The sequence below is a fragment of the Trypanosoma cruzi genome, genomic scaffold (assembly GCF_000209065.1).
Source record: "Trypanosoma cruzi strain CL Brener 1047053516807 genomic scaffold, whole genome shotgun sequence".
NCBI classification, from domain to species: domain Eukaryota; phylum Euglenozoa; class Kinetoplastea; order Trypanosomatida; family Trypanosomatidae; genus Trypanosoma; species Trypanosoma cruzi.
The window spans coordinates 127628-153731 of NW_001849558.1; the positions used below are offsets into that span (position 1 = coordinate 127628).

The 26104-nt window shown below is 50.9% G+C and overlaps 11 protein-coding genes across 11 annotated transcripts, besides 11 other annotated features; all 11 read left to right on the forward strand.

The window, feature by feature from the left end:
- Nucleotides 1-46: part of a sequence feature (T-rich) that runs on past the window's edge.
- Nucleotides 1-3209: part of a sequence feature (heterozygous, non-Esmeraldo-like haplotype) that runs on past the window's edge.
- Nucleotides 236-3658, forward strand: Tc00.1047053510657.100 (hypothetical protein, conserved; the record flags this gene model as incomplete). Its single annotated transcript, XM_812086.1, has 1 exon — nt 236-3658. One exon carries the CDS (start codon nt 236-238, stop codon nt 3656-3658), a length of 3423 nt encoding a protein of 1140 aa, XP_817179.1.
- Nucleotides 3210-3460: a sequence feature (areas merged during assembly that could not be assigned to a particular haplotype. This can correspond to areas where the two haplotypes were merged or to regions with more than two copies in the genome that were merged during assembly.).
- Nucleotides 3461-15613: a sequence feature (heterozygous, non-Esmeraldo-like haplotype).
- Nucleotides 3763-3821: a sequence feature (T-rich).
- Nucleotides 3978-5396, forward strand: Tc00.1047053510657.110 (hypothetical protein, conserved; the record flags this gene model as incomplete). The annotated part of the gene is made up of 1 exon (XM_812087.1): nt 3978-5396. One exon carries the CDS (start codon nt 3978-3980, stop codon nt 5394-5396), a length of 1419 nt encoding a protein of 472 aa, XP_817180.1.
- Nucleotides 5506-5528: a microsatellite.
- On the forward strand, nt 5698-6021 carry Tc00.1047053510657.120 (hypothetical protein, conserved; the record flags this gene model as incomplete). Its single annotated transcript, XM_812088.1, has 1 exon — nt 5698-6021. One exon carries the CDS (start codon nt 5698-5700, stop codon nt 6019-6021), a length of 324 nt encoding a protein of 107 aa, XP_817181.1.
- On the forward strand, nt 6328-7635 carry Tc00.1047053510657.130 (hypothetical protein, conserved; the record flags this gene model as incomplete). The annotated part of the gene is made up of 1 exon (XM_812089.1): nt 6328-7635. The coding sequence occupies one exon, from the start codon at nt 6328-6330 to the stop codon at nt 7633-7635; it is 1308 nt and encodes a 435-aa protein (XP_817182.1).
- Nucleotides 7954-8874, forward strand: Tc00.1047053510657.140 (hypothetical protein, conserved; the record flags this gene model as incomplete). The annotated part of the gene is made up of 1 exon (XM_812090.1): nt 7954-8874. The coding sequence occupies one exon, from the start codon at nt 7954-7956 to the stop codon at nt 8872-8874; it is 921 nt and encodes a 306-aa protein (XP_817183.1).
- Nucleotides 9089-9119: a microsatellite.
- On the forward strand, nt 9264-10757 carry Tc00.1047053510657.150 (uncharacterized protein; the record flags this gene model as incomplete). The annotated part of the gene is made up of 1 exon (XM_812091.1): nt 9264-10757. One exon carries the CDS (start codon nt 9264-9266, stop codon nt 10755-10757), a length of 1494 nt encoding a protein of 497 aa, XP_817184.1.
- Nucleotides 11133-12398, forward strand: Tc00.1047053510657.160 (hypothetical protein, conserved; the record flags this gene model as incomplete). Its single annotated transcript, XM_812092.1, has 1 exon — nt 11133-12398. The coding sequence occupies one exon, from the start codon at nt 11133-11135 to the stop codon at nt 12396-12398; it is 1266 nt and encodes a 421-aa protein (XP_817185.1).
- Tc00.1047053510657.170 (cytochrome p450 reductase, putative) lies at nt 12772-14880 on the forward strand (the record flags this gene model as incomplete). The annotated part of the gene is made up of 1 exon (XM_812093.1): nt 12772-14880. One exon carries the CDS (start codon nt 12772-12774, stop codon nt 14878-14880), a length of 2109 nt encoding a protein of 702 aa, XP_817186.1.
- Nucleotides 15049-19860: a mobile genetic element.
- Nucleotides 15614-23867: a sequence feature (areas not merged during assembly with more than two copies in the genome that could not be assigned to a particular haplotype).
- Tc00.1047053510657.200 (surface protease GP63, putative) lies at nt 20190-21821 on the forward strand (the record flags this gene model as incomplete). The annotated part of the gene is made up of 1 exon (XM_812094.1): nt 20190-21821. The coding sequence occupies one exon, from the start codon at nt 20190-20192 to the stop codon at nt 21819-21821; it is 1632 nt and encodes a 543-aa protein (XP_817187.1).
- Nucleotides 22268-22710: a mobile genetic element.
- Tc00.1047053510657.210 (uncharacterized protein) lies at nt 23111-23872 on the forward strand (the record flags this gene model as incomplete). Its single annotated transcript, XM_812095.1, has 1 exon — nt 23111-23872. One exon carries the CDS (start codon nt 23111-23113, stop codon nt 23870-23872), a length of 762 nt encoding a protein of 253 aa, XP_817188.1.
- Nucleotides 23868-26104: a sequence feature (heterozygous, non-Esmeraldo-like haplotype).
- Tc00.1047053510657.220 (hypothetical protein, conserved) lies at nt 24751-25269 on the forward strand (the record flags this gene model as incomplete). The annotated part of the gene is made up of 1 exon (XM_812096.1): nt 24751-25269. One exon carries the CDS (start codon nt 24751-24753, stop codon nt 25267-25269), a length of 519 nt encoding a protein of 172 aa, XP_817189.1.

Here is a 26104-nt window from a genome sequence, read left to right on the forward strand (position 1 = left end):
ATTTATATCTTTATTATTATTGTCTTTTTTTTTGTTTTGCTTTATTGGGTGTGATGGCACTCCGTCTCCTCCCTCGATGCGTGTGTAGAGCCGTAAGAACAGGCAGATTCAACTTTGCTCTGGTCACAACAACAGGAGGCGGCAAGTGGGGCAGAGAGTGTGGGGGTTTGAGAGGGAGAGAGAAAAAAAAAGGAAAGAAGGTGACTCTGGGCAGCAAGATATTCACACATTCGGAATGAGTTTTCTGGTGAAGGCGTTGCTCGGTAGCAATGTTGTGCATCCGGTGGAGCATGAGGGCTCTGAATCTCCCTCCTTGCAGCAAGGCGATGCAGAAGAGGAAAAGCAACGCGTTCCCACACGAACACTCATACTTCGTGTCCAATCATGCACAGTCGCCCAGGACCGACGTGACGCGTTGAAGGAGCTGCAGGCATGCCCCGACCTACCCTATGTTATGGCGGCCAAAGAGGTTTCTTACCTCTGCAACGTTCTGCGAATTTTCCCTGACGACAACGACGTTGTGGAGTCGTCCCTCGCCGTCCTCTCGGGTATTACGGAATTAACGAGTTATCCCTCCAGTTCCTCCAACTACGCTGTTTCCGAGAAGGAGAAGAGACGTATTCGTGATTCCTTTCTACATGAATTGGTTCCGGAGGTGCCATTGTTTTTGAATCATGTCCAAGCCGGTAGCTTTTGGTGCCGCTTTCACGCTGTACAAATACTGCAACGACTGCAGGAGCACGACCCTTCCGCAGTACATAAGCTGCTACTTTCTTCACATGGCATCGGTATGCTTTTGGACATTTTGAACGATAACAGCCATTGCGGTGCTCTTCGAAGCGAAGGATTGTTGCTTATTACATCTATCACAGCCACAGACACTGAGTTGCAAACTATTCTTGCCTTTGACAACGCATTTGAGATGTTGTTTGCGGTCATAAAGGAAGAGGGCGGATTGGATGGTGGCGTGATTGTCTGTGACTGCCTTACCATTGCCCACAACATGTTGCGCAACAACAAAGCAACACAAAAGCTTTTTTGCGAAATGGGGTGCGCCCGTCTTGTTTGTAATTTATTGGAGGCGGTGCCTGAGCGTTTGCGGGCTGCCATGCATCGCAGCGCATCCCTCAAGAACCAGGGTGGAGATACTGGTGAGAATATGGAGGCCATCTTTACCCCTCTGAGTGACATGCAGAACGATGTGGTTTTTAAGGCGGTATCCATTCTCAGTTGTGTTCTACGCGGGGCGGAAGCGCACCAAGAGGGTCCTGCAGCCCAAGAGGCCTTTCTTCAAAGTGGTGCATTAGGCCCGTTGTCGTCATTAGCCCTTGGTGGCGTGATTGCTGATGATGCATCACGGGTAGAGGCATTAAGAACCCTGGCAGTACTTCTCCAGGACAGAAGAGTAGGTATTGAAAGGTTCATACAGTTGCAGGTCACAACTTTGGTTTCTTGCGAATTCTCGTTATGGGTGGAAGAATGGTCTGCGCTCCGTGGAATTCTTCATGTATTGTTAGAAATAGAGGATAGGGTGATGCAATCTGCTGCTGCACAGGTGTTTCATGCTTTGTTAAGTGTTTCGGTCTGTGAGGGAGATGTTGCGGAAAAGCTACTGGAGGGGTTTGCTCCTTCTTTATCCTCATTGGCGCCGGCGGCACCTGCAGCCACGGCATCGAGGGGTGTGTTACCGGCTCGCTGTGGGGCGGCATTAGCCAACACTCTTTTTAGACCTATCCCATGCAGTAGAAGCAGCCAAAAATATTATTCTGCCCTTTTGTTGGATCGTCTTTTGTGTGTGTCGGGGGTTATGAGGCAGCTCTTGGGAACGAATCAACGGGAAATGGCGTCATCTTTATCATTGGGAAAGCCTATTACGCCTTCTGAAACAAATGGCGTATTTCTTGCGTACGTTCAATACGTCATTAAGTGTCTTCGAGGTCAGGGGGAGATGGATCTCAATACTCTTAGTGCTTGTTTCAGGTCGCTGCTGCGGTGGGTGATTGGCTGCGAGGAAGCCGTTCAGGTATTTTTGAGCGATGGTAAGTACTACAAGTCGCTCTTGCAGCGAGCAGGACAAGACGACGGCCCGGTGCATGTTCGCTTTTGGTCCGCTGTTCTATGTGCTGCATTGTGCGTCGCTGCACCGAGTGGGTTGCCGAAAACGGCCCAAGAGCCCCCAAGAGCCGGTGGTAATGGTCGAATGAGAGAGTGCGAGGGCGGTGCGGATGGCGTTCCGTCATCGCCTTCGTTGAATAGGCGACAGTTATTGGAACTTTTTTTAAATTATCTGGGTGGCCCCTCCATCTTTGACAGTTTTCTTTTCGACGTGAAGGCCTCCAGTCCCATGTGGTCTGAACCGCCAAAGAATGCCTTTTTGCGCCCAACCCCCGCTCTGTACGACGAGAAAATGAAGCATACATTATTGGGTGTCATCAAGGAATTTAACGAGATTTGCCCGTCGCGTGGCAAGATGCAACCCACGGCGATGGAGGAGAGTGACTTGTCGGTGGCCCCGGCGTCGACGGCAGCAGCAACACGAGTAACAAATACAGCTTTTGCCACTGTGGTTGACGATGTAGATTTTTTTTCGGAAGGGCCTTTGTTATTGAGGGAGGATCTGAACGAAAATCTTGGGGCTGTTGGGACGACAGCCCCAAAACAGCAAAATCTGTCACAGGTGGAGGGTTGCCTCAAAAATGCTGAGGATGAGGCATGCAATGCGCTTCGCAACGTGTACGAGCTCAGGGTGAAGGGATTATTGGAGAAGAATGCCGCGTTGGAGCGCGAACTACAAGTTATGCGAGGTCAGTTACATGCAGATGCTGAGTCACGAGAGGTCGAGAAGAAACCTGAAAAACGGCATTTGGAGGAGGTAAAAGGCTTGAGGGAAAACGTCCGGCTTCTGGAAGAGGCGCTTAGTGCTGAGGAGGAGGAACATCGGCTCCTGGCACAGTCTCTGAACATGCTGGAGGAGCAGCTGCGGGAGGCCCGCGCGAATCGGTCGAACACCGCAGAAGTTCTGCAGCTTCGTCGTGAGATTGAAAAGCTGACGGAAGAGCGTGACCGCCTGCTTGTTCTGGTCGCCGAGTTGGACGAGGAGAACCTCCCCATGAATTACACGGGCCTGGGAAAGACGTACCCGTCACCATCACCTCCGCCACTGCCTCCCCCATCCGCCCCGTACTCCTTTTTTTCATCGACAAAGGCGCCGCAGGCAATTTGTGGGGAGGTGAACTTATTGCCTGCAACAAATTACGCGGGTTTTGCGGAAGGGGAACAGATAACGCCAGCGGAACCTTCGCACAGTTTGTTTGAGGCGACGGGCCCAAATGGCTTTCAAACATCACCATCACCATCAGTGCGTCCCCCTCAAGAGCAGCAGCAGCAGAGTGACCTTCAGCCAGCGAGAAGACCATTTGAAAGAACTTTGGGAATCACGAATGGACTGCAGGAGCCGGTGGAAAAATTAGCATCTATGGAAAGAAATTTGTTTTCTGATGAGCCCCCTGATGGATGCGTGCGTGGGAATGAATTGGAGGCAAGACACATGGAATCGGCGTCTCCCGCAGGGGCTGCACGACGCTCTGCCCCACTGAAATCTAATCCTTTTGCAAATATGGTGGGCCCACACGATGAACTTTCTGGTGGTCCATGGTAGCATGAACGCGGTGCTGATACTTGGGAACAACAACAACATAATAGTTTAATATTTATCTGCAGGTGCACATTTCCCTGTGTTTAGGCTCAATTTGTATGACAACATTTTTCTTTTTCCCTCTCTTGCCATTTTTCTCTGTCACTTTTTTTCTTTTTTTTTTCTTAACCTCTCGCACAGAGTAATTTTTTATTTTCCCAGCTTTTCCCTGTGACGGCGCCAATTCCGTTGTCTTCATTCTCGTGCAAGAAGTGAGGGGGGGAAGACGGAAAAAAAAGGAATAACGAGAATAAGAATTCAAAATTTGAATAAAGAAAAAAATATGGATGGGTCGCGGTTTGGCACGGAATCGCTGACGCCTTTAGTGGGGGAATGTGAATTGGTCTTGCAGCGATCCACCAGCTATGAACCGCCCATGTATCTTTTTCCGGAGCTACTTCCCAAAGTTCCAGAAGACACGGCACCATTCTCCGTTAGTGACGCGGTCTCAGGCGCTGTTGATGTGGAAGCCTCATCTCTTAACATTGCGGAGTTGTTTCATTTGCCTCAAATGGAACAGCGGGACGATACAGGGGGCTCCCAGGGCGGGGACGCAGATGGCACGACACCGGCCACAAATCCTGCTTCTGCAGCACCCATGACGACACTGGCCTCATTGTTGGCCGCAGATCGCCTTCAGGTTGCTGGTCTCTCAGCCGAGATGTTGCAGCGGGGTAAATTTTCTTCTGGATCCATCATAGAGGAACTGATTAAGCTTAAAGATCGTGCTGAACTAAACGATAATGAGGCAAAAGCCATCATGTCAAATCATTTTATCAACGTCCTTGCCTGGAGAACCCTTATTGAAGCCAACAATAAAGCTTTGTCCGATGTTAAAGGGGAGAATACGCTTCACGGGTGTCGGAGCTTTGCACGACCACGCGAAGCTGAGACGGCGGAAGTAGACATTGGTGCGTTGCGGCCCTCGGATGATCCGTGGGGCACACATGTTGATCTACAACCTGGTGTCTTTGTCTCTGCTGCAGAGCAAAATGTGGAAAAACGGATCGAGCTTATTGAAACTCTGAGTGCGCTCTATCGTCGTCCATGGCAAACACTGCAGTCACGCGGAATACAAACGGAAAAGTTTACACCGGGCTCAATAAATGAGACAGCGCCTCATGTGGACCCAATAAAGTTGCCCGCTGCCATGTTAGATCCTGAGGAGGATCTTGGATGGAAGCAATCGGCAGTAGAAGATGCCTCAAATAACCACTGGGAATTGCGAGTGACTTCTTCCAGTACCGCAGCCTCGGAACTGATCCCGGTGCGAGGACGCTTCATGCACTTTGGACGAAGCGCTGGTGTGACCAGTGCCGCACATGGCACTGTGACAAACGTTCATGTTGGGCTCTCTGCCTTTACCAACCACCCCGAGTTTCTCTCACCGCATCATTTTTCTCTTGCGGTGCTTTCAGCGAAGCCTCCATGGAGTGCCAGTGATGCAGGTGCTGCGGTGAAGCATGAAGTGGACGGCAACGGGGAAAATGGTGATGAGGGTCAATTTATCTGGCTTATGAACTATGGGCGTAACGGCGTTCGTGTTATTGGGAAGCAATGGGCACTTGGAGACATGGTGCGTCTGGACCCAGGAGACGTTCTCCAACCCACAGATGACATTCGCATTGTGATTGGCGGCTGTGCGCAAAAAACGGAAGGGGAGTCGTCCAACGCCAAATCCGAGGTGTTGATGGGGGATTAAATGAGGACAAGAGGAGAAGGAACCCCCTCAAGTTATCTTTTCAATTTGTTTGTGGTTTTATTTTGCCTAAGCGGCAGGCGGTTCTTGAGCAGGTGACACTTACCCAGATTTATTATTATTATTGTTATTATTGGTATTTTTTTTTTTTACCGCATTCAGTTTTGTTTGTTTCTGCTGTTTTGTTGCTCTTTTTGGGAAAAATTCTTCTCTGTGGGTTTGTTGGGCATCTCAACACGACGAGAACACATTTTTTTTTCTTTTTGTTGTCATTTTCTTGCCTATTTTTGTTTTGCCTGCTTTTATGAAGGATTCAGGTATCATGGGGTTTTCTGTTGCCAGCATTTTGCAGGCGTTACTCCTTTGTCTCAACGCCATGGCCATCTTGTCAGAACGGCGGTTCCTTTCGAAGTATGGCCTCGCCACAACTCCGTTGACTGAGCATGGCGGCGACGCGGGGTACGTGCCTCAGTCGTTTGGCACCGGGGACGAATTTGTGCGGGCGCGGCAGCCCTCCCCATGGAAGGCACAACTTGCCTCTGTACTGAGTGGTGTACGTACGTTATTACGGTTGCCGTTGATTATTGTCAACACGGCAGTTATCATCTTTACCCTTGTGTTTGGGTGAGACGAGGCGGGGCAAGGCGGAGGATGAGCAGCGCGGTGGGGAATAAACTCTCCTTTTTCTACAGTTTTGACGCGTCAGTTGGACCATGGGCGTTTCATGCATCACTGGAAGTCTGTTTTGTGTGTTTGTTCCTTGTTGGCTTGTTTTTTTGTCTCTACTTGCTCTTACAACTTAACGAGCTCTGAGGGTTTTTTTTTTTTTTTGTTCCTGAGTGGGAATGTGCATGTGGACGGACTCACGTCGACTTTATTTTCTTTGTGTTTGCTCTCATTGTTGTCACTTTCTTGTTTTCGTAGGAGCGTTTCCATGTCCACGGAGGGCTGCAGACTTCCCTCACTTGGCTCCAAACTGCGCACAAGGAGACGCAAGGAAAAGATTCAAATTTGGAGTGCTGTCGCGCTTCAGCAGCATTTTGCTCGTGGGGCGTTGCTGACTAGTGAGTTGCCAACATTAGAGGAGGCGCCGCCGCCGCTCCCTGGAGGCCGGCTGACGCTTGCGCAGAAAATGGGACTTGTGCCACTGCCGCCGCCTGCTCCCACCGAAGAAGATTGGCGGAGAATTGAAGGCACCGCAGTGCGCCGCAATTTTGCGATGCCGCTTGGAGCCAATGTTTGTTGCATATGTCAGGAGCCCTTTTACGCCACAATGGAGCAAGGGCAGATAGTATTAAGCTGTTCACATGTCTTTCATGAGCAGTGCTTTTGTCGTTTTGAAAAACTCGCGAGACGATCACATGACAAGTGGGGTGCAAAGCGTCTCTGTTGCCCTGTCTGCCGGAATAGGCATTATCACAAGCGTATTTTCTATGCAGGCAAGGCGATGGCGGAGCGTGCTGCCATTGTGAAAATTCAGGCTTTTTTTCGTCGGGTCTTGGCGCGAAAGGCTTATTTGAAGCTACGGCTGGAGAATGACAGCGACTTTTCTGGTGAGTATGCACGGGAACGTCTGACGCGGCTGTCCGACGCATACGCCGCGTACGCTGAGCGTCGTGAAAAGGAGCGGTCCGCCATGTTAGATAACATCGGCCTCCGCCTGCAGCGTGCCCTTGCGCAGTGCACAACCAGAGAGGAGTGGAATACGCTTCGTGAGCGAGCGGATAGAGCGGTGGCGACGGGCGGCTTGGATTGCCCCATCTGTTTCTGTGCTATTCAGCGGAACCCGCATGCTGACGATGTTCAGAAGGGCGTTACCGGAGAAGATGTCGTTGCGGCTTTTCGAAGAGAATACGATGCCCGCATGGCCCAAAGACGTAACACGGAAATTAGGGGGGAGCGACTTTCAAAGGTGGCATGCAGGCGTAGTAATTGCGTCAATATAAAGGCGCAGTCAAAGTTGACTGAATGTCGGCCAAGCACGTCCGCGGCACGTCTATCTCAACCGCCGAACCCATCAAGCAAAAATAGCAACAGTCGTGCGGGTTGCATGAAGACGACTGGGAAGACACCGGGAGAACCGCGGTACGGCCTTTTGTTGAGTTGTGGGCACTGCTTCCATGATGCATGTCTTTCTTCATTTGAGCACTATACGGAGATGAGGGCGATAGAGAAGGGTGATGCCGTACTTATCCCTTGTTGCCCGCTTTGCCGTTCCGCCTATGTGAAGGTGGATTATTAATCATCCCCAACAGGGCAAACCGTCCTGCCCCTCTGTTTGGCCGACTGCACCCTTTCTATTGCGACGCCAGTAGAATTTACAATAGGCGGCACTTACAAAATGACTTTTTTTTTTTTTTTTAGTTATTGCCGTTGAACTTTTTTTTTTTTTTTGTGATTTACTCGTATCTCTACAGCAGTGGACACAAATGCACCGCTTATTGCTACCGCGTTTGCCATCTCTGTTCGTATACATATATGTATAGATGTGTCTCGAGCTTTTCTCTCTCATCGGTTTTTCCTTTTCCCCCTTTTTTCTTGTTGCTGTTGCCTTTGATTTATGACTCTACGACAGACAAAACAGCGGAGTGATATGATGTCGGGTATTGACTACTCGAAATGGGAAAAATTTTGTGACAGCGATGAATCCGACGGGAGTGATGAGACGCCAGGCAACGAGCCGCGTATTACGCGGCTAAGGTACCCGTCACGCGTCACAGTTGGCCCCAATGGTGTCCACATGGAGAATACACCCCCAATAGCGACGACCTCCCCATTCAAGGAGGGAATTGATGCGACGATAAACAAAAACACTGCCGCTGCCGCTACAACCACCACGAATACTGCGTCGGTGATGGGACCGCATTCAAAACAAAACACCCGAAAAGATGTTAGGGGTGTTGAAGAGGCGGAAGAAGATGAGATGATGTACCATAATTTGACACGCAATGGTGGGCGTGAGGGGCAGTCACACCTCTGGTCACAGACACGAGACACAGCCTCTGTGAGTTTCATACTTCCCTCCATGAACACGAGAGCGAAGGAGATAATGAACTTCCGTCTGTATTCCGAAGAACAGCCAGATCGCACATCTGTGTGTGTTTTGACGTTTGGTGTGAAGGGTGTTGAGGGGGATCGCCGGTGTGTCTTCAGGTATCCTATAAAGGTTGACAATGACGTTGTGGAGGGATGTTGGCAGTTGCACTCGCTCCATAGTAAGTCTTTGCGACTCATGGTGGTGCAGCTGGTCAAGGAGTCTGTGGCGGTGGGGATGGCACTCTGGTGGGACCGATGTTTTGTTACTGACCAGACGACAGTTGACACTCGAACGCTCGTTGACAGGAGCAGCAGTGAGGCACTGCGGGGAGAACAGTTTCAGAGGGCGTGGAATGAAGCCCATGAGGAATTCAAGAAGCGAGTAAACAAAGGGCGTGGTCGTCAACCCGCCACTGGGGAAGAAGAAGAAGAGTTTATTGAGTGAAGGGCTTTTCTCGCGGTGGATGTCCTTCCTTCTTTTTTTTTTTTAGTGAATGAATAGGGAGGGGACGATGAGTAAAAGATTAAAAAGTCTGCGAAGCAGCTTAATTTTACTTTTTTTTTTTGGCGTCCTTACAAATGCGGCTTGACAATATTCGATCACTAAAGAGAAGGAAGGAGGGACTTTGGGATCGAGGAAACAAATAGAAGCATTACTGTCTCTCCCTATCCCTCTCTCTCTCTCTCTCTTTGTGTGCGTTTGGCGCTATGGACGACGTGTTTCTGTGCTTCTTTTCTATCCATTTTTTAATGTGCTGGTAGTGAAGGAGCCGAAGCTGGTGGTGACTGCAAAAGGGTCTCTCTTTTTTTTTTTTTTCGACACTCGGGCTGAGGATGAGTGCTGACCGCGTCTTTTTAGAGGGCAGCGGCGCTCCATCGTTAGAGCTGCATGTCGGTGGGGCACCGCTTGCCGAAGTTCTGGCAGACATGATGCGGCTGATACGCTCTCAGCAGAAGGAATTGGAGAGCCTGCGTCGTGACGCGGAGGAGAGGATTTACCGTAACGAGTGCGGTTTGAAGAAACACGACGGCGTTCTGGAGAGCTTCGCCGAGGACCTGCAAATTCATGTGCGTCCCATCAACTACAACGGCCAGCCTCCCATGCCAACGATGGCGGATGCCGTGGCAAATGTGGAGTGTCGTCTTTGGCGGGTGGAGAGAGAGAAGAAGTTTTATGCTGCTGCGCGGCTTAGTGAGGTGACGAGGAAAAAGTTAATGGCTGCGTTCTATAGTCAATGGTGGCTTCTTCGGAAATTGCGAGCCAAAAGTCACTTTTTATTGAAAGAGACACAGAGGGAAATTTGGCGACGATACATGAGGAAGTGGAGCCGCTCTCTTGCTCTCCGGAGGAGGCAGGCTGCCTGGCGGCGTCATCTCATGGGATTGACTGCGGCACATGGGCGTCGAATCATGATGTGTTATTGGTGCAAATGGGTTCAGGTAGTGGCGTTCAAATCGCAGGCTCGCGCAAATCGGCGCATTTCCGCATACGACATTTCAGACACGATGCTTCACATAACTTGTCGCGGCATTGCGCGCCGTTATCTGTACGCCTGGGCACAATTTGTGGCGGCCGCAAGGGATGCAAGGTGCCGGGCCCGGGAGGCCCTGTGGCTGGAGCAAAAAACTGCTCGAATACTGGCGAGGCGCTACTTTGAGAGGTGGCTTGACGCACATCGGTGGTGTAGACTTCCCCTTATGCGTCTGAAGGCGTTAGATGCGTTGCGAGTGAAGTTGTCTCGCGGATTGGCGCGTTCTTTTTTGAGGGCATGGCAAGATTTCGTTCGGAATCGATGTGAACGACGTCGTGTTCTTCGTCTTATTCCCCATTTGCATCACGCAAACCTCGCTGCATTGGCGCGACGTTACTTTTCTCGCCTCTATGCTTTTAGGTTTGTATGCCGCGATGCACGTGTGGTGGAAACGCTGGAGCAACGACTGAAAACACTTAGTGAACGAGCCGATGGGCTTCAGCGACAGCTGGATATGGGCCTGCATACGTTGGCACATACCAATAGTGTCCTTGCACGTGTTGTGGATACAGTTATGGTTGCTGGGGAGCCGCGCGACGCTCTTCAGGCCTTTTTACAGGGAGACACGATGATCTCAGTCCCCACAGTACCTTCCGTGGAAGAAAAAAGGAGCCAACAAGGTGCCTCTGCTCCCTCACTTTCTCCTAATTCCCGCCGTCACGAGGAGTCGGCGTCCTCGACAGGACGGGAACGACAACCAACAGACGAGCACCGTTGCGTCAGTGCAAGCGAGATGCTTCAAAACCTGCGTGTACGTCTGGAAAAGACGTACAAGATGGCTGGGGGTGAACCGTAGAAACTTTTTTGAATTTTTTTCTCTGTGTAGAAATAAATGCATATGCTCATCTTGTGTTTATTTCTATCTTAATTCTCTTAGCGTCATTTTTTGTGTTTGCCGCATTTTTTTGTTTTTTTTTTGTTTAAAAACATGCGGCGAGGAATGAGGGCGAGGGAATTTAATTTTTATGAGGATTTGTATTGTGTGGATATAATCATTCAATACATCCTTCCTTGTTTTAGCGATCCTTACCCAGCAAGATGCACTGATGGATACCACGGCAACTTGATCGTTTCTCTTGACTTGATTTATTCTTTTTTTATTTTACTTTTGTTTTGCAGAGCCGTCACTGAAGTAAAAGAGGAGGGGGAAAAGTAGGATTCAAGAGCACAGATGTCACTGACGGAAGAATTGTTTGGACTACCCGGTCCGTCCTCGGCGGCGGGAATAAAGAATGAAAGGGATGTCCCTGAAGGGATGCCGTTGTCGTTCGCACCGGCAAAAAAGGCTGCCTTTGATCTCTTTGCGCTGGCACCGCAGGTTAAAAAGCCCACACGCAAAGAAAAGCAACGTCTTCGTTTACAAAAAACTTTTGCAGACAAAGACGGCACGCAAGGGTCCGAAGGTTCGGATAGGCAGGAGGCGGGTGGTGATCCCTTCAAGACGGTGCTCCTTACGGAGGACCTCGGGGTGGGGAAGGCTGCGGAGAAAAAGGGAATAAAATCCAATAAGCACCTGCGGCATGCACTTCATGAAAACAAGGAGGAAGAGAGTCGTACGGTCTTTGTTGGGAATCTTGTGAATGACGTTAAGCGACGGATAGTAGAAAAGGTTTTTAAGAATTGTGGAGCAATTGAATGTGTTCGGATTCGGGCGCAGGCTCTGGAAGGAGGTGGAGAGGAGGGTCGTAGGAATGAAAATCGCCATAAGAGTGTGGGCCGTGCCATACGTGTCCTGCGTGGGGAAATTAAGAAAGGTGACCAGTACAGTGCGGTGGCGTATGTCTTATTTAAGGATGAGGGCTCCGTCACGAAGGCTTTGGAAATGAATGGTGTTGTTGTAGATGGACGCCACATTGTTGTTACCACAATGGACGCCAAGAGCCGGGAGTACGCCCCGGAAACATCTGTATTTATTGGCAATATTGCCTACGATACAAATGAGGAAATGGTGTGGAATTTTTTTCTGGAGAAGGGGGTGACAGATGTGAGGCGCGTACGCCTGGTCCGAGACCGTGACACGGGCAGCTGCAAGGGGTTTGGTTACGTTGAGTTCCGTTCGCCTGCCTCCGTGTCGAGGGCCATTGCCGTCCGTGGCAGTCATTTGAACGGCCGCGAGATGCGGATTGTCCATGTGCAGAAGTCAAGGGTGGTGAGCGCGACCAAAACAAGCCGGCGAGAGAAGCGGAAGAGGGAGGCGCAGGCAGCCGCCGGCCGTGGCCAGAATGACGAAAAGAAAACGAAGAAGTTGCGTGCGGAAGAAAAGGGCACCAAGCGACATGCCAACGCTGAGGGAGAGTTTTCATGGATGGGCGTCGTGACAAGCCCACGCAAAAAAATACCGAAGGATCTGCGACCGTTAGTGGAGGGAAAACGGGGCCGGCCAGCATCAGGGCTACGAGCCTCGGTGAGGCGAAAGATGCGCAACCCGGAGAAGTAACGACACCCGTCTGAGTGGCTTTCTTTGGGAGAAAAACGGAAAAGGAGGGGGATGACGCGAACTAATCGTGTAAATCTTCATAATAGTGTATATATATATATACAAGGAGTTAAAGGCAAACCAAAAAGGAGGGAAGGTGAGATGGAATGCATCACGCTCTTTCTTTCTTTCTTTGATTATTCCAACGGAAGGGAAAAAAAAAGACAATACCAACGTGAAAGTAAACAAAAACGCCGTCTGTGCATCTGCGTGTGAAAGCGAGATTGCGGGTCGAATACACGCACGCAAAAAAAAAAAAAAAGAATTCTGTTTTTTTTTCTTCTTTTATTATTATTATTGAATGATCCTTTTTTGGGGATGTTCTACAGGGTAAATGTTGCGTAGGTGGATTGCCGTGGCAGCTGTTGTTGCCGGCATCTCTGGTGTGGTTTTAGTGGCACGTGTGTGGAGATCACGTCATGTCGCTTACGTTTATGACGCTAGCTTTGTTTCCAAGTATACTGCACTTCTGGGGAAGCAGACGGAGCTGCCCAGCGAGCAGTCTGATGAAGACGCGAGGATATTGGTCTTTTACGGCACTACTTCTGGCAACGCCGAGGCCTATGCCAAAGGCCTGGTGGCTGATTTGAGGGAACGAGGCGTTGCCGTCGCACTTATCGACCCCTCGTGTTGGGATTACCTCGGTCAGTACAAATCGCACCAAGACCACGGGCAACACCCTTTTAGATTGGGCACGAGCGGTGAATCGCCCATTCTGGTGTTTGTTGTCTCCACCACAGGAGAGGGGGAGGTACCAGGAAACTTCCTTTGCCTTTATTCCGAAATGCAGTCTGTTTTGGAGGGGGCATTGAAGAATGGAACGAAGCCGTTTGATGGCTTAATGTACGCTGTGTTTTCTCTGGGGGATAGTTCCTACAAGTACTATTGTCGGGGAGGGCTGGAGGTGAAAACGCTTTTGAGAAGGGGCGGAGGAACAGAGGTGCTGCCGGCTGGATTTGGGGATGCACGCAATCCGTTGCGGGACGATGTCTTTGAGGAATGGGAAGAAAAGCTGATGGAGGCGTTTGAGAGGCGATGCGGGGTGGTATTCACGGCGGATTCGAATCTCCCGCCCAAACCACAGTTGGTATTTCGGTTTGCGCCGGAGAAGCATGTCGGCGCTTCGCCTTATCCGCCTCCGCCCTCTCTTCTTGAACCGTCCATGCAGTTTCCAGCCGAGTTTAGGGTGCAGGCCAAGACGCCACGTACTGAGCGGCGTGAAGATGGTTCTTTCATCCTGCATTTAGTTTTGAACATTGAGGGGTACACGATGAGTTATCAAGCTGGCGATCATCTGGCTATTTATCCCGCCAATCCACCCAATGTGGTGGAGGCGTATCGAAGCCTATTGAAGATCACTGAAGAAGAATGGTTAACGCCTGTAGAACTTTGCGCATCCACGAATGCACGCGCTCGGGCTTCATTGAAAAATTCACTTCCTGCCTGTGTTGCCTTGAGGACGGTGTTTGAGCGCTACTTGGACCTCTGTGGAAGGCCGCGTAAGTCCCTGCTGCGAGTTCTATCCAAATATTGCTCCGACCCAGCCGAGAAGTCCCTGTTTACGGAGTTACTTCATCGGGGCGTGAAGGAAAATGGCAAGGATGGAGAAAACACCATGCCAACATCATTGCTGATGCCTTCCCAAACTTATTTTTCCTCTTCTCACTGCCATACTTTGCTGGATTATCTAAAGAAATTCCCCAGTTGCTGCTGCATACCGGTTGGACACTTTGTGGAGATGATGCCACGGATGCAGCCGCGATTATATTCCATTGCATCGGACATGATGACACATCCCACAACGGTGGAGGCATTTATCCGTATCATTCCTGAAGGCTTGGCCTCACAGTATCTGGGGCGCATTGCCGTTGGAGAAAAGGTTACGGCTTTTATTCGTAAATCAAAATTTCATCTTCCCGCGAAGTGCGGTGGGCGACCGATATTGATGATTGGTTCCGGCACCGGCGTTGCGCCCATGGTAGGGTTCTGTTACCGGCGCGAGGCATTAATGAAGAGGCATCCAGGTGCTGCGCATGGAACCATGATACTTTTCTTTGGGGCGCAGAGGCGTGCGACGGAGTATTTTGTTAGGAAAGAGATGGAATGCTGGTGCCTCCATGAAGAGGGAAAAATTCAGACCCCGGATGCACTCCCATCTTCCTTGCTTTGCCTTCTTGACTTGGCGTTTAGTCGCGATCAATCCGAGAAGTATTACGTGACCCATCTTATTGAGAAGCACAAGGACCATCTTGTGCAACTTCTCACCTCGACTGAAAAGGGCGGTTGCCTTCTTTACCTTTCAGGGGATGCATCCCGCATGGCGCGAAGCGTGGAACAGGCCTTGCTGAAGGTCCTACAGTGCGCTGGCATGACTCGGTCTGCAGCGTCTGAGTTTTTGAGAAAAATGGAACAGGATCGTAGGTACATGAAAGACGTCTATTGAGCACTCTCACTCACAACTAATGGCCGACACAAAGGTGAAGGAAAAGAGCAAGGAGTAAAGAGAGAAGGACGTCACAAAATCGGTATGATCTCAAGTAATGGAAAACATCAACGATGCATGACGGCTAAATTAAGGAATAACACCTCTAAAACAACGACAACAAAGAAGCCCTGGCTCAGCCGGCCACCTCAACGTGGTGCCAGGGTCTAGTACTCTTTGCTAGAGAGGAAGCTAAGCGCCTGCTGCCCATCCGCTGCGCGCGGAGAGGCAGGAGGCGCCGCACAAACGGGTCGGAAGGGCACCAGATGGAGCCATTTACATGGCTGCCCGCTGAGCGGTATTTCTATCGGCTGCTGAATTCCATCGGCGCTTATCAGCGCTACACATACCGTTTGCGTGCCGTATGTGACGCGCAACGACAAAAGCTACTGCTAAGCGGAGACATTGAGCAGAACCCAGGCCCCATAGCAGTACTCCAGATGAACGTTTCTTGCCTCACGCCGTCAAAACTCGCAACATTAATGGCGCAAGGAGTAGACATAATAGCCATTCAGGAGACTTGGAAGTCGTCAAAGCAGATCGCCAGCATGCACACTGGAGATTATGTGCTCTATGCACAGTCGCGCATCGGAAAGGGAGGCGGTGTGGCGGTGCTGGTGCGGAAAACTCTCCGCTCCAAGCGTATACCTCTCACCATCCCCCAGCATGACACCAGCCTTGAAGTGGTGGTGGTCCAGGTTGCTCTGGAGCAGAACCGTGATCTTATTGTAGCGAGTGCCTATATGAGAGCACCACCGCAAGTAACGCAATCCTTCAGGCGGTTAGTAAACTGCCTTCCAGCCTCGTCGCCGCTCCTGCTGTGTGGGGATTTCAACATGCATCACTCACAGTGGGAGCCATTCTTGGAGTCTTCTCCAAGCGAGGTTGCTGCAGAATTTTTAGAACTGTGCACGGATGCGGGACTCACCTTGGTTAACACCCCTGGTGGGATCACGTATGCCCGCGGCACAAGAGAACGATCCTGTATCGATCTGACATGGTCAAAGCATTTGACTGTGTCGGATTGGTCAGCTTCCGTGTCGCCGCTTAGTGATCATTATATGCTGACATTTACGCTGCATCAGGCATTTAAGGATACCATACCTTCGGCACCCCCTTCGGCACCTAAGTTTTTCTACAGTTGGGGGAAGTGCAAGTGGGATTTATTCATCAAGGACTTCGACGCACAACTTCCGGCATACGACTATAAAAAGCAGTCCACCGGCATCAAAGCTTTCACGAGAGCGCTTATAACTTCGTATCGACGGCATTGCCCCCGCGGCATGCACAAGGACGGCCCCAGGCTTTGGGACGACACTCTCATGGAGGCAGAGCGGATTGCTACCGACAGCAAGGCCCGCTATCTACAGTTACCGACGCCCGACCGTGAGGCAGAAATGCAACGGACAAGGAGTCAATTCTTCCTCCTGCTCCGAGAGCGCTTGCGCAACACGTATCTACGCCGCATCAGCAAGTTAAATCCAGGCGAGCCACTCGCATGGAAATACATTTCCGGACGGAAAAAGGCATCACTTCCATCTCCCACATCAATTTTATTGGGAGGTGGTCAACACACTTACAAAACAGCAAGGAGAGCAGCGAATGCTCTCAATCGCATCTTTTTCCATTTCACCCCTCTCACAAGGCAGTTAGGTTTTCCAAAGGCATCAACAGACAGAGTGCATCTTTGAACATTAATGCTCCTATTTTTGGGTCACAGAAAACTAACGAATCTGCCGCAACATTTTCATCAATATCTTGTACTTCTTCTAGCTCCGAGCCGCAGAACAACAACGAGTCTGCCGCTACATCTACTTCAGGTTCTTCACTCTCATCTAGCTCTGAGCCGCAGGATAAAAACGAAGCTGCCACCACATCTGGTTTAGTTGCTCATCTTCACTCCCCTCTTGATGCGCCTTTTAATCGTACGGAACTGCATGCTGCGCTACATAATACGCCGTATGGCAAGGCCCCCGGACCGGATGAAGTCTACAGTGAGGCACTGCGACATATTTCGTCAAAGGGCCTCCGATTCCTTCTTCGTTGCATTAACCACAGTTGGACGACCGGTACGATTCCGGTTGAGTGGAGACGCGCTACCATCGTTCCACCCTTAAAACCCGGTAAGTCGCCGGAACTGCTTGAGTCATATCGACCCATCAGCCTTACCTCCATTGTGAGTAAGGTTGCTGAGAAAATGGTACTGAAGAGATTGCTTTGGGTGTGGACGCCGCACCCCCACCAGTATGCATATCGTAGTATGCGTACTACGACGATGCAGCTGGCACACCTGATACACGAAGTGGAGCATAATAGAAATCACTATTTCCAAGTGAACCTTCCCAAGAAGAACGGTATTGGCAATCAACTCCACTACAGACCCCATCGGACCCTGCTGGTGTTGGTTGATTTCAGCAAGGCTTTTGACTCCATAGATCATCGAGTCCTCAGTCGCTTGCTGGCTAATATTCCGGGGGTGAATTGTAGAAGGTGGCTTTGAAACTTTCTATGTGGTCGCTACGCGAAGACACGAGTTGGCCACAGACACAGCGATCGGCGTCCCATGCTGCGAGGAGTTCCTCAGGGGTCCGTGCTGGGACCGTATTTGTTCTCCCTTTACGTACACCCACTTCTCAATCTGCTGAACAGCTTTGCGGGTGTCACAGCAGACATGTATGCGGACGACCTCTCTATTATCGTTAAGGGGCAGTCCCGGGAAGACGCCATTCCCACTGCCAACATGGTTCTTCAAAGACTGCATGCGTGGAGTCAGGAAAATGGCCTGGCCAACAATCCGTCAATGCGTGAAGCCGCTTGGTCCACACTCTCCACGCACACGGAGTCAGATTATGATCGTGAAGGAAGGTGGCCCCTGGTAGTGGCTGGATGTCAAATCCCAGTCATGACCATGGGGGCGTCGCGAACTACGAAGCTTCTCGGCATGGATCTCGATCCACGACTGACGCTAAATGTGGCGGCCACCAAGCAATGCGCTGCCACTTCGCAACGGATATCGCAGCTACGCTGCATAGCGCACAAAGAGGCGGGACCATCTCCACATGACCTACGCACGTTCGTCATTGGATACGGTGCTTCCAAATTACGCTATGGCAGCGAGCTCATATGGGCAGTAGCGACGGATTCAGCGAAGAATGAGATGCAGAAGACGTACGCAACCCTAGCACGCATTGTCAGCGGAGTTCCGAGCACTGTTGACCCGGAATCCGCGCTACTGGAGGCTAATATGCCGCCGCTCCACGTCCTTTGCCTGCGCGCACGGCTCTCAATATTTGAGAACACACGCGCATGTCAGATGGACTGGATGCGGAGACCCCCGCCTGAGCCACCGCCTCGCGCCGGTCTCCGCATCTCGCCATTATCTCGGGACGAGCTATATGCCTTTGTAGACGCATACACAAAGGACTATGGCATCACCGAGAGCTCACCACGCGAAGAGCGGTTCTTTCGCAGCTCCATTCCTCCCTGGTTTGCGGCCTCCGCTCACCGGGTCACCATCGGCGTGGAACTTCCGATAGACCACTCAATAACTGACGAGGAAGAGCTGATACGGGAAAAGCGCTGAGTCAGCGAAGAGGCTCTGGCGCTGCACAGCCATCGTTCGTGGATACTTGCGACCGATGGCGGTGTCGGCGTTCCCAAGTCAGCAGGGGTTGGAATACTGCTTTCATCCCTCAACTCATCGGAGATAACAGAAAAGGCCAGCATAAACTGCGGTGCACGCCCATGCAGCTACAGGACGGAATCCCGTGCGCTGCTTCTAGCCCTAGAGAAGCTGATGATCCCTCGTATCCGCCACAGGCGTAAAACCCTGCTTGTGGTTACGGACGGTCAGTCTCTTCTAGCGGCTCTAAACAAGGGCCCGCTCAGTCAGACAGACTGGACGGAGGATCAGATCTGGCAGCGTCTCTTGACACTGACGCGTGCTGGCTGGTCCGTGCACCTGCAGTTTTGTTACGGACATTGCGGAGTACATGCTAACGAGCTTGCAGATCAGCATGCGACGCAGACTATGGAAAGTGGACAATACACGGAGCAAGGAATCGCACCTTTATGGCATACGGATCTGCTGACATGTTTTACTACCCAGTTCACCAACAAGTGGCGTAGTACCATTTGTCAAGACACTCATCGCTACTTGCTTTGCGGTACAAGGCCACCAGATCTCAGCGGTAAGGACCTGATCACTCAGGAAGTTCCACACCGTCAGGAACTGGTTCACCTCGCAAGGGCAAGGTGTGGGGGATCTGAGCTCTGGGGCCGACTATACTGGGCCGTGAGAGATTGCACGAACCAATGCCGTTTCTGCAACATCTCACCGGAACAGTCTGCATACATGCGCTCTAACAACGATCCAACCGCACCGGGGACGGAAACTGTTCCCCCGTCGGCGAGGGAGGAAGACGTCTCTCCAGTAAGGAGACAAACCGTCACACGCCGTCGGAAGGAGAAATGTCCGCACTGTGATTCTACATTGACGGGATTCTCGGGTCTCGTCAGTCACTGTCGGTCATTTCATCCGGAACATCCTCCACCGCTTCTCGAGCTCAAATGCGATTTCTGTGACATGGTTTTCCCCACACGGAGAAACACCGCACAGCACAGAAATCGCTGCGCACACAACTCAGACGCCACACAACATCGAAACAGCAGTGCCAGGCGGCGATCACTGCCGCCGCAGGATCAGCCAGCTTCCACAAGCACGCCAATCGGCCCGCAGGAAACCTTGCACCATCTGCTTCCAGAATGTCCAGGCGTCTTCGCTGTGCGCCAACGGCTGGGCATTGAGCAGGACCTTCGCCTCGGAAAGTTCTCTCAATGGCAGCTGCTTTACAGCAGGAAACTTTTGTCGTTGCTCGACCACCTCTTCGGCACTCAGATGGCATTGTATAGCTAGACGCGCTGGTAAGATTAGGGGACAAACAGAAGGAAATGTCAAGAAGAGGAAAAAAGGAGGAAGAGGCGGAATCCATCAATGCGTCGGAGGGAATTTTCCAGTCAACAGCAGTGAAGCGAATGGACAGTCTTTCACGAAGGTAACCCTGTTTATTGTGGAAGAAGACGAGATAATTTCGTAATATTGTATTCAATGTGTATTTCAGCAGTTACCATAACTCACTGATGCAGTATTTTATTGAGCCTACACCAGTTACTCAATCCATTCATTTCTTCTCTCAAGGTAACCCAATTGACAAGCATACAAACAGCTAAAGTGCACTGTGAAAGGCCCAAAAGAGAAAACACACACAAGGATGCGTCACACTATGCTATTGCTGGTGCTGCTGCTCTGCTGCGTCTCTGGTTCTGTTGCCGTCGCAGAGCATCACTGCATCTCCGATGAAATTGAAAAAAAGGTTGGCTCCCGGACGACAGCAGTGGTGCTAGAGCTGCCAACTCGGGAAAGTGGCATGATGCGGGCGCTGACTGCCTCGGCTCCCGAATGGGCGCCCGTCCGCTTTCAATTATTCACGGAGGATCTAAACGATCCCTCAAGATACTGCACCGCCGAGGGGCAGATTCGTCCGGACTTTACTGGGGGAACTGTTGAGTGTAAGGAAAGGGATATTTTGACGGAGGAGAAAAAGTCCATCATATTAAACTCCCTTATTCCCCGAGCACTTAAAATGCACACGGATCGTCTACTTGTTGAACCTCTCATGGGCAGGGTTATTGTACCAGAGTTCTTGTCAGGTGCATGCGCTCAGTTTACAATACCCAGCTCTCACCACACAGAGGGTGTTTTCGGTGCGGACATGTACCTGTATGTCTCCGCCGCCCCTATAAAGGGTTCCACACTTGCGTGGGCTGTTGCATGCTCTGCATTACCCGATGGACGCCCTGTTGTCGGAGTGGTGAATTATGGCCCGAGGTCTGTCACTGATTCGGAGCACAGTGTTCGTGCTTTAGTGCATGAGATTGCACATGCTCTTGGGTTTACTCTGGAGATAATGGAAGAACGCAATATGTTAAAAGAGTTTTTGAACGTACGCGGCAAAGCAAGTGTGCTGCAGGTGTCTTCACCCAAGACGGTGGAGAAGACTCGCGAGCACTTCAACTGCGTGACTGCTACCGGCATGGAGCTGGAGGACGAGGGTGGGGAAAGAACAGCATCGTCGCATTGGAAGAGACGCAACGCAAAGGACGAGCTGATGGCTGGTCTTTCCGGAATCGGCTACTACACTGCTTTGACAATGGCTGCTTTGGAGGACACCGGGTTTTACAAGGCCAATTGGGGAATGGAGGAACCGATGTCATGGGGCAACAACTCCGGCTGCGCGCTGCTGACGGAGAAATGCGTGATGAATGGCGTCACAAAGTATCCAGAGATGTTTTGCACCGCTGAAAGCCGCCTTCTTTCATGCACATCGGATCGCCTGGCGCTGGGGTACTGTGCACTGAAACTCTACGACGCCCCCCTTCCCCCACAATTTCAGTACTTTTCGAATCCCAAACTTGGCGGTTCGCCCGACCTTTTAATGGACTTCTGCCCTTACATTGAAGAATATGCCAACGCTGGGTGCAGTGATGGGAACGCAACCGATATGCGTGGGAGCCGCGTTGGCCCGACGTCCAAGTGCTTAAAGGGGGATGGACTCGCCGATTTCATGGGTTTTATTGGTGACGTGTGCGCTGAGGTGTCGTGTGACAAGGGTGAGGTGAGCGTGCGGTACCTTGGAGATGATGCGTGGCACAAATGCCCGGAGGGCAGCAGTATTACACCAACTGGGCTGTTCATGAAAGGGAGGATTTTGTGTCCAAAGTACGACGATGTGTGTATTGTCATCGATACAATTAATGGAACTGGAGACGTGAGCAGTTTGCTGTCAGCTTTCCCCCCGATTCCATTGATTATTCTGGTTCTTATTTTTATTTCAATGTTTTAATGATTTTGTAAAAAAACGCGTGTTGTAATCGTTCAATTGGGAATGTGCCAGTTCTTGGTCAGTACTGTTAATTTATCCTGTTTAATCATTTTTAATTCCTTACGGGCACATTTATCCCCAATTGAAAAGAGATGCTTTGATAGTAATATATATATATATATATGTGCGGTCCTGAGCGGCATCTATTTTTTCTCTGCTATTTATTTTAGGTTAAATTAATATTTTTCCAAATTGAACCGGATCGTGCGTTAAGAACGCAAAAGAAACAGTGCGTGTGTGGAGCAGCATTTATAGAAAAGAAGCCATTTGCATTGTTGGAGCGTATTATTTTTTTTCTTTTGAATTTGTTTGTCATTTTCCGTTTTTTTTTTTTTTAATGGTTGTGAGAGGAATGGTGTGAACGGAGGTGTGTCTGGAGGAACACCCAATAATAATGTCTTCTTCTGGGAGCTTGTGAAGAGAATGATCGCGAGGGAGGTTGGTTGTCTGGATTAATATATCCTCCTTCAAAGGCGAATATATTTATTTACGATGCTTGCCCATCTTATGAATGCTATAAAACACCGCGGTGGAAGGAGTCGAGGAACCGATAACGGCAAGACGAATGCTTTTTTCTTTTCTGCTTTCCCACTCATCCTCTTTTGATTCCTACCTCGCGGCGGGGTCTTGTGGATGGGCACAAAATTTTCCACTTCGTAAGGAAGAAACATCACCAATCTGAATAGACTGCGCCGTGTCACGAGAGTGGCTCTCCGAATACACATGTATTTACTTGGAGCAAACATTGAGGATGTGGCGAATCCGCTGCCTCTCCACTTACCCCTTTTCCCTCTTTTGCTTGATTTCTTTAGATAAAGTCAGGATCCGTCCAGCGGTCCAGGCGATTATTCTCTCCTATCTATTCTTGTGAAGCCTAGCGCAAAGCATATTCATTGAGGGAGAGATTTATGGGTGGATTCATGTATTGGACGGCATTCACGAGACACACACGCCCACGACCACATTCTGAGGTTGTGTGTCCAACGACACTTTGTCTTTGCCCAGCGACCAGCCCGCCATTGAGCCACCACGTGGGCGGCGTTCTCACCATTAGCGGGCGGTGAACTAGCTGCAAGGCGGTTCCAGGACAACGGGATGAATTGCGCCTCGTTGCGACACTCTGTGGCTGCCATCACCGTGCCGAGGAACCCTGAGTCCATTCGAGCCTCTCTGAAGAGGAAGAAGCACACCGCTGTTTGGAGCAAGTGGGCGGCACTTGAAGGAAGGCAGTTGGCGCTGCACTGGCCCATATGAGTGTGCCCGGGCTCAGTTGGAGGCTAAAAAATATTGGCGTGCAGCTCAGATGTCCACGCGCGGTTCCATGCGGTGCGTATTGGATTGGCGCCGTTGCAAGGGTTGCTCATGACAATCAATGGGACGACAACTTGGCGACCATCAGCACTCCGCAAGGCCCGCCAAAAGTCTCCACCGCTTCTGTCACGGGAAGTTGGAATGCGTCCCATACGGCAGAGACAATCGAAAGATCATGCAAATTCATGACGTGCCAGAGGGGGATTAGAGCTGTTACTCGGCACACGGGGGCCCAAGTGGGGAATCCGTGGGAGGCGGGGATTTGCACGGAGGATCGCAGTCGCACCATTTGGCGGCGTATTGAAATGCATGATGGACGCAACGCCTGGCCACAGCTCCTGGATGCGTCTTGGGTCACCTTTGCGACGCCGGCCGCGCCAGGTCCCGTCATGCAGACAGCCGTGAGGAGAACGGTGCGTCCTGGGCGTGCGCCATCCGCGAGGAAGAGATGCTTACGGAATCGTGCCAGTTTTCAGGGCGACCGCGTACACTCAGTCACATGGATCCTCCGGACATTGAATAACGATGCTGGAGCGCGGGTCCAGGACATTCAGCGTGCTGTCGAAGTGCCCAGAAATGGGGCTGCCCATTCCCCCAGGCATTTCAGAGAGCAAAGAAGGAGCATGCAGCGCCCCCGCCCAATGAAGCACGATGCCGCAAACGTGATTGGACTGGACAATGCAACACGACGTGCCGAGTGAAGCTGCGCAACGAGACCTATACACACACACAAAAAGGAATTTCGGCTCAGGAAGCAATGACTTCTGGGCCGGCACAGGCGGGACATCGTCATCAATGTACGGGTGTGGCCGCGCGGCATGGGTTCCTCTCAGCGCTGCGCTCGTGGTGATGCCGTGGGCCACCTCCCCAACACGTCGTGCAGCTGTCACTGTTGGTGGAAACGAGTTGGCGCACCGTGCGACGGTGCTGTGGGCACAATTGGCGCCGGGGGAGAACGGCACACGACCATATTTTCTGAGGGCCACAGCATCGTTCGGCGCACCCATAGCCGCCGGGTTGCGTTGCGGGAGGAGAAGGAGGATTGCTTGCCCCGGCGAGGAGTGGACGTGTGCACCTTTACTCCCTGAAGTGGATCCGACGGCGGATGAATCCAACGGCATGTGACTTTGTTGACGATTCGTGGAGGGACACCGTGTTACGATCCGTCACCTCGACAAGCGATGTGAACGAACTGAATTTGCGGATCTCCGTACAGCATGCGCTGCTTTTGGAAGCCCATTGGTGAGGACATAATTGTGACGAGTACTTTGGGACAACGCTGCAATTGTTTTTAAATTGCAGCCACAGACAATAATTACGGTGTGTCTGAGGCTGGCTCTGTCCTTTACGCCGCTGCTGTACCACCTCTTTGGCACTCAGATGTTGTTGTGTAGCACGAATTGTTGTTAATAGATAGAGGGTGTACTTTTTTTATGCTTCTGTTTGTGTTCGCTTCCGGGGTATCTCCCCATTTTGCTTCCTTAAGTTGCTCTCTTTTTTTCATTTGTAACGTCCGTGCCGAGTAGGTGAAAGAAAGGAAGCAGGGACCCTGAAAAGGTGTAGGCGCTTTGAAGTGGCCATGAGTCTGGATGATATTGATGCCTTTCGTGCCGAGCTTCTTCGACAGAAAATAATTTTTGAGGCGGAACTTCGCCGGCAGCGCGAAACATTTGAGGAGCGGTTGTCGCGGCTGTCGCAGGAGTTGGCCGATAGGGAGGCCGACTGTCGCAATCTTCAGGCCGTTGTGACGATTTTAGGGAAAAAAGTGGAGAATCTGATGGACAGGCACATGGCAACGCCGCATCGCCGCTCTTCCCCGGCCCGGCCAGCGTCCAGCTCCGCCGTGTCTGGGCAGCAGGGATTGCCCACTCGCATTTCTAGTTCGTCCACGCGTCAGTCGTCTCCATTCCGACGTAACAACAATTTTTCTGCTCCCGCATCCGGGGCGCCCGTCTCGACCTTCCATGCGCCAAGCCTCAGCAGCCTGGGAAGCTGTCAGAACAGTCCGGCGCGCATCTCCAACGGTCGGCGGCCGAAACTCGGGAATGAAGGCGTACCCGACCACCATCCCCGTAGAGTCGGTGGCACGCGTCTTTAAAAACTGAAGTCCACTGAGGATGATAGATGGAGGCCGAATGGATGAATGGGAGGGCGCGGTGGCCAATTCTCCTGGTGGTTTTGTAGGTGCTGATGGGTAAATTGTATCTGCTGGCGTTTTTCTTTTTTTTTTGTTGATTTGCACCCGAGTGGTAAGAGTTAGACGGGACCAAAAGAATAGGACGGAAGAAGTCTCGGTGCATTTATTTATTATTTATTCATTTAAATGGTCTTTTACGATTCTGTGGCGTTTATTTATTTTGGGAGACCCCCCTATTATTTTTGCCTGTAGATTAGAGGACGATGAAGAAGAATAACGCTCCCGCTGATGCAATGAAAAGTGAAAAAACAGCAACAACAACAACAAAAAAGAAAAATTTATAGAATGTGAAATACGGCGGGGGGGGATTGCCGATTAGAGTTATTCTTTTCAATCCATTGGGAAGGGGGACATCACCAGTTGGGGCATATTTATGAAATCCTGTGGTGTTTTGTTTAGTTGCGATGTCTTTTTCCCTTTCCACCACCACACGAGTCGCTGCCGGTATATTTCATTACGGATAGGCGCTCTGTATTCCCATTCATCAATGTTGCAATGATTTATTATAACTGCAATGATGTACACGTATGGAGAAGATTGTGTCCGAGTGGAAATGCTTTGCAGATACTAAACACATACATGTATGCATATGATTGATTGGTGGATGGATACACCTCTCCCGTTATTTTTTATTTCTTAAATGTGTTAGCCTGAAAGAAGGGAAGGAGGAAAGGATGACTGATTGCAACGGCCAGGAGCCACCGCCCCCATTAGATGACGCACTCTGCAGATATGC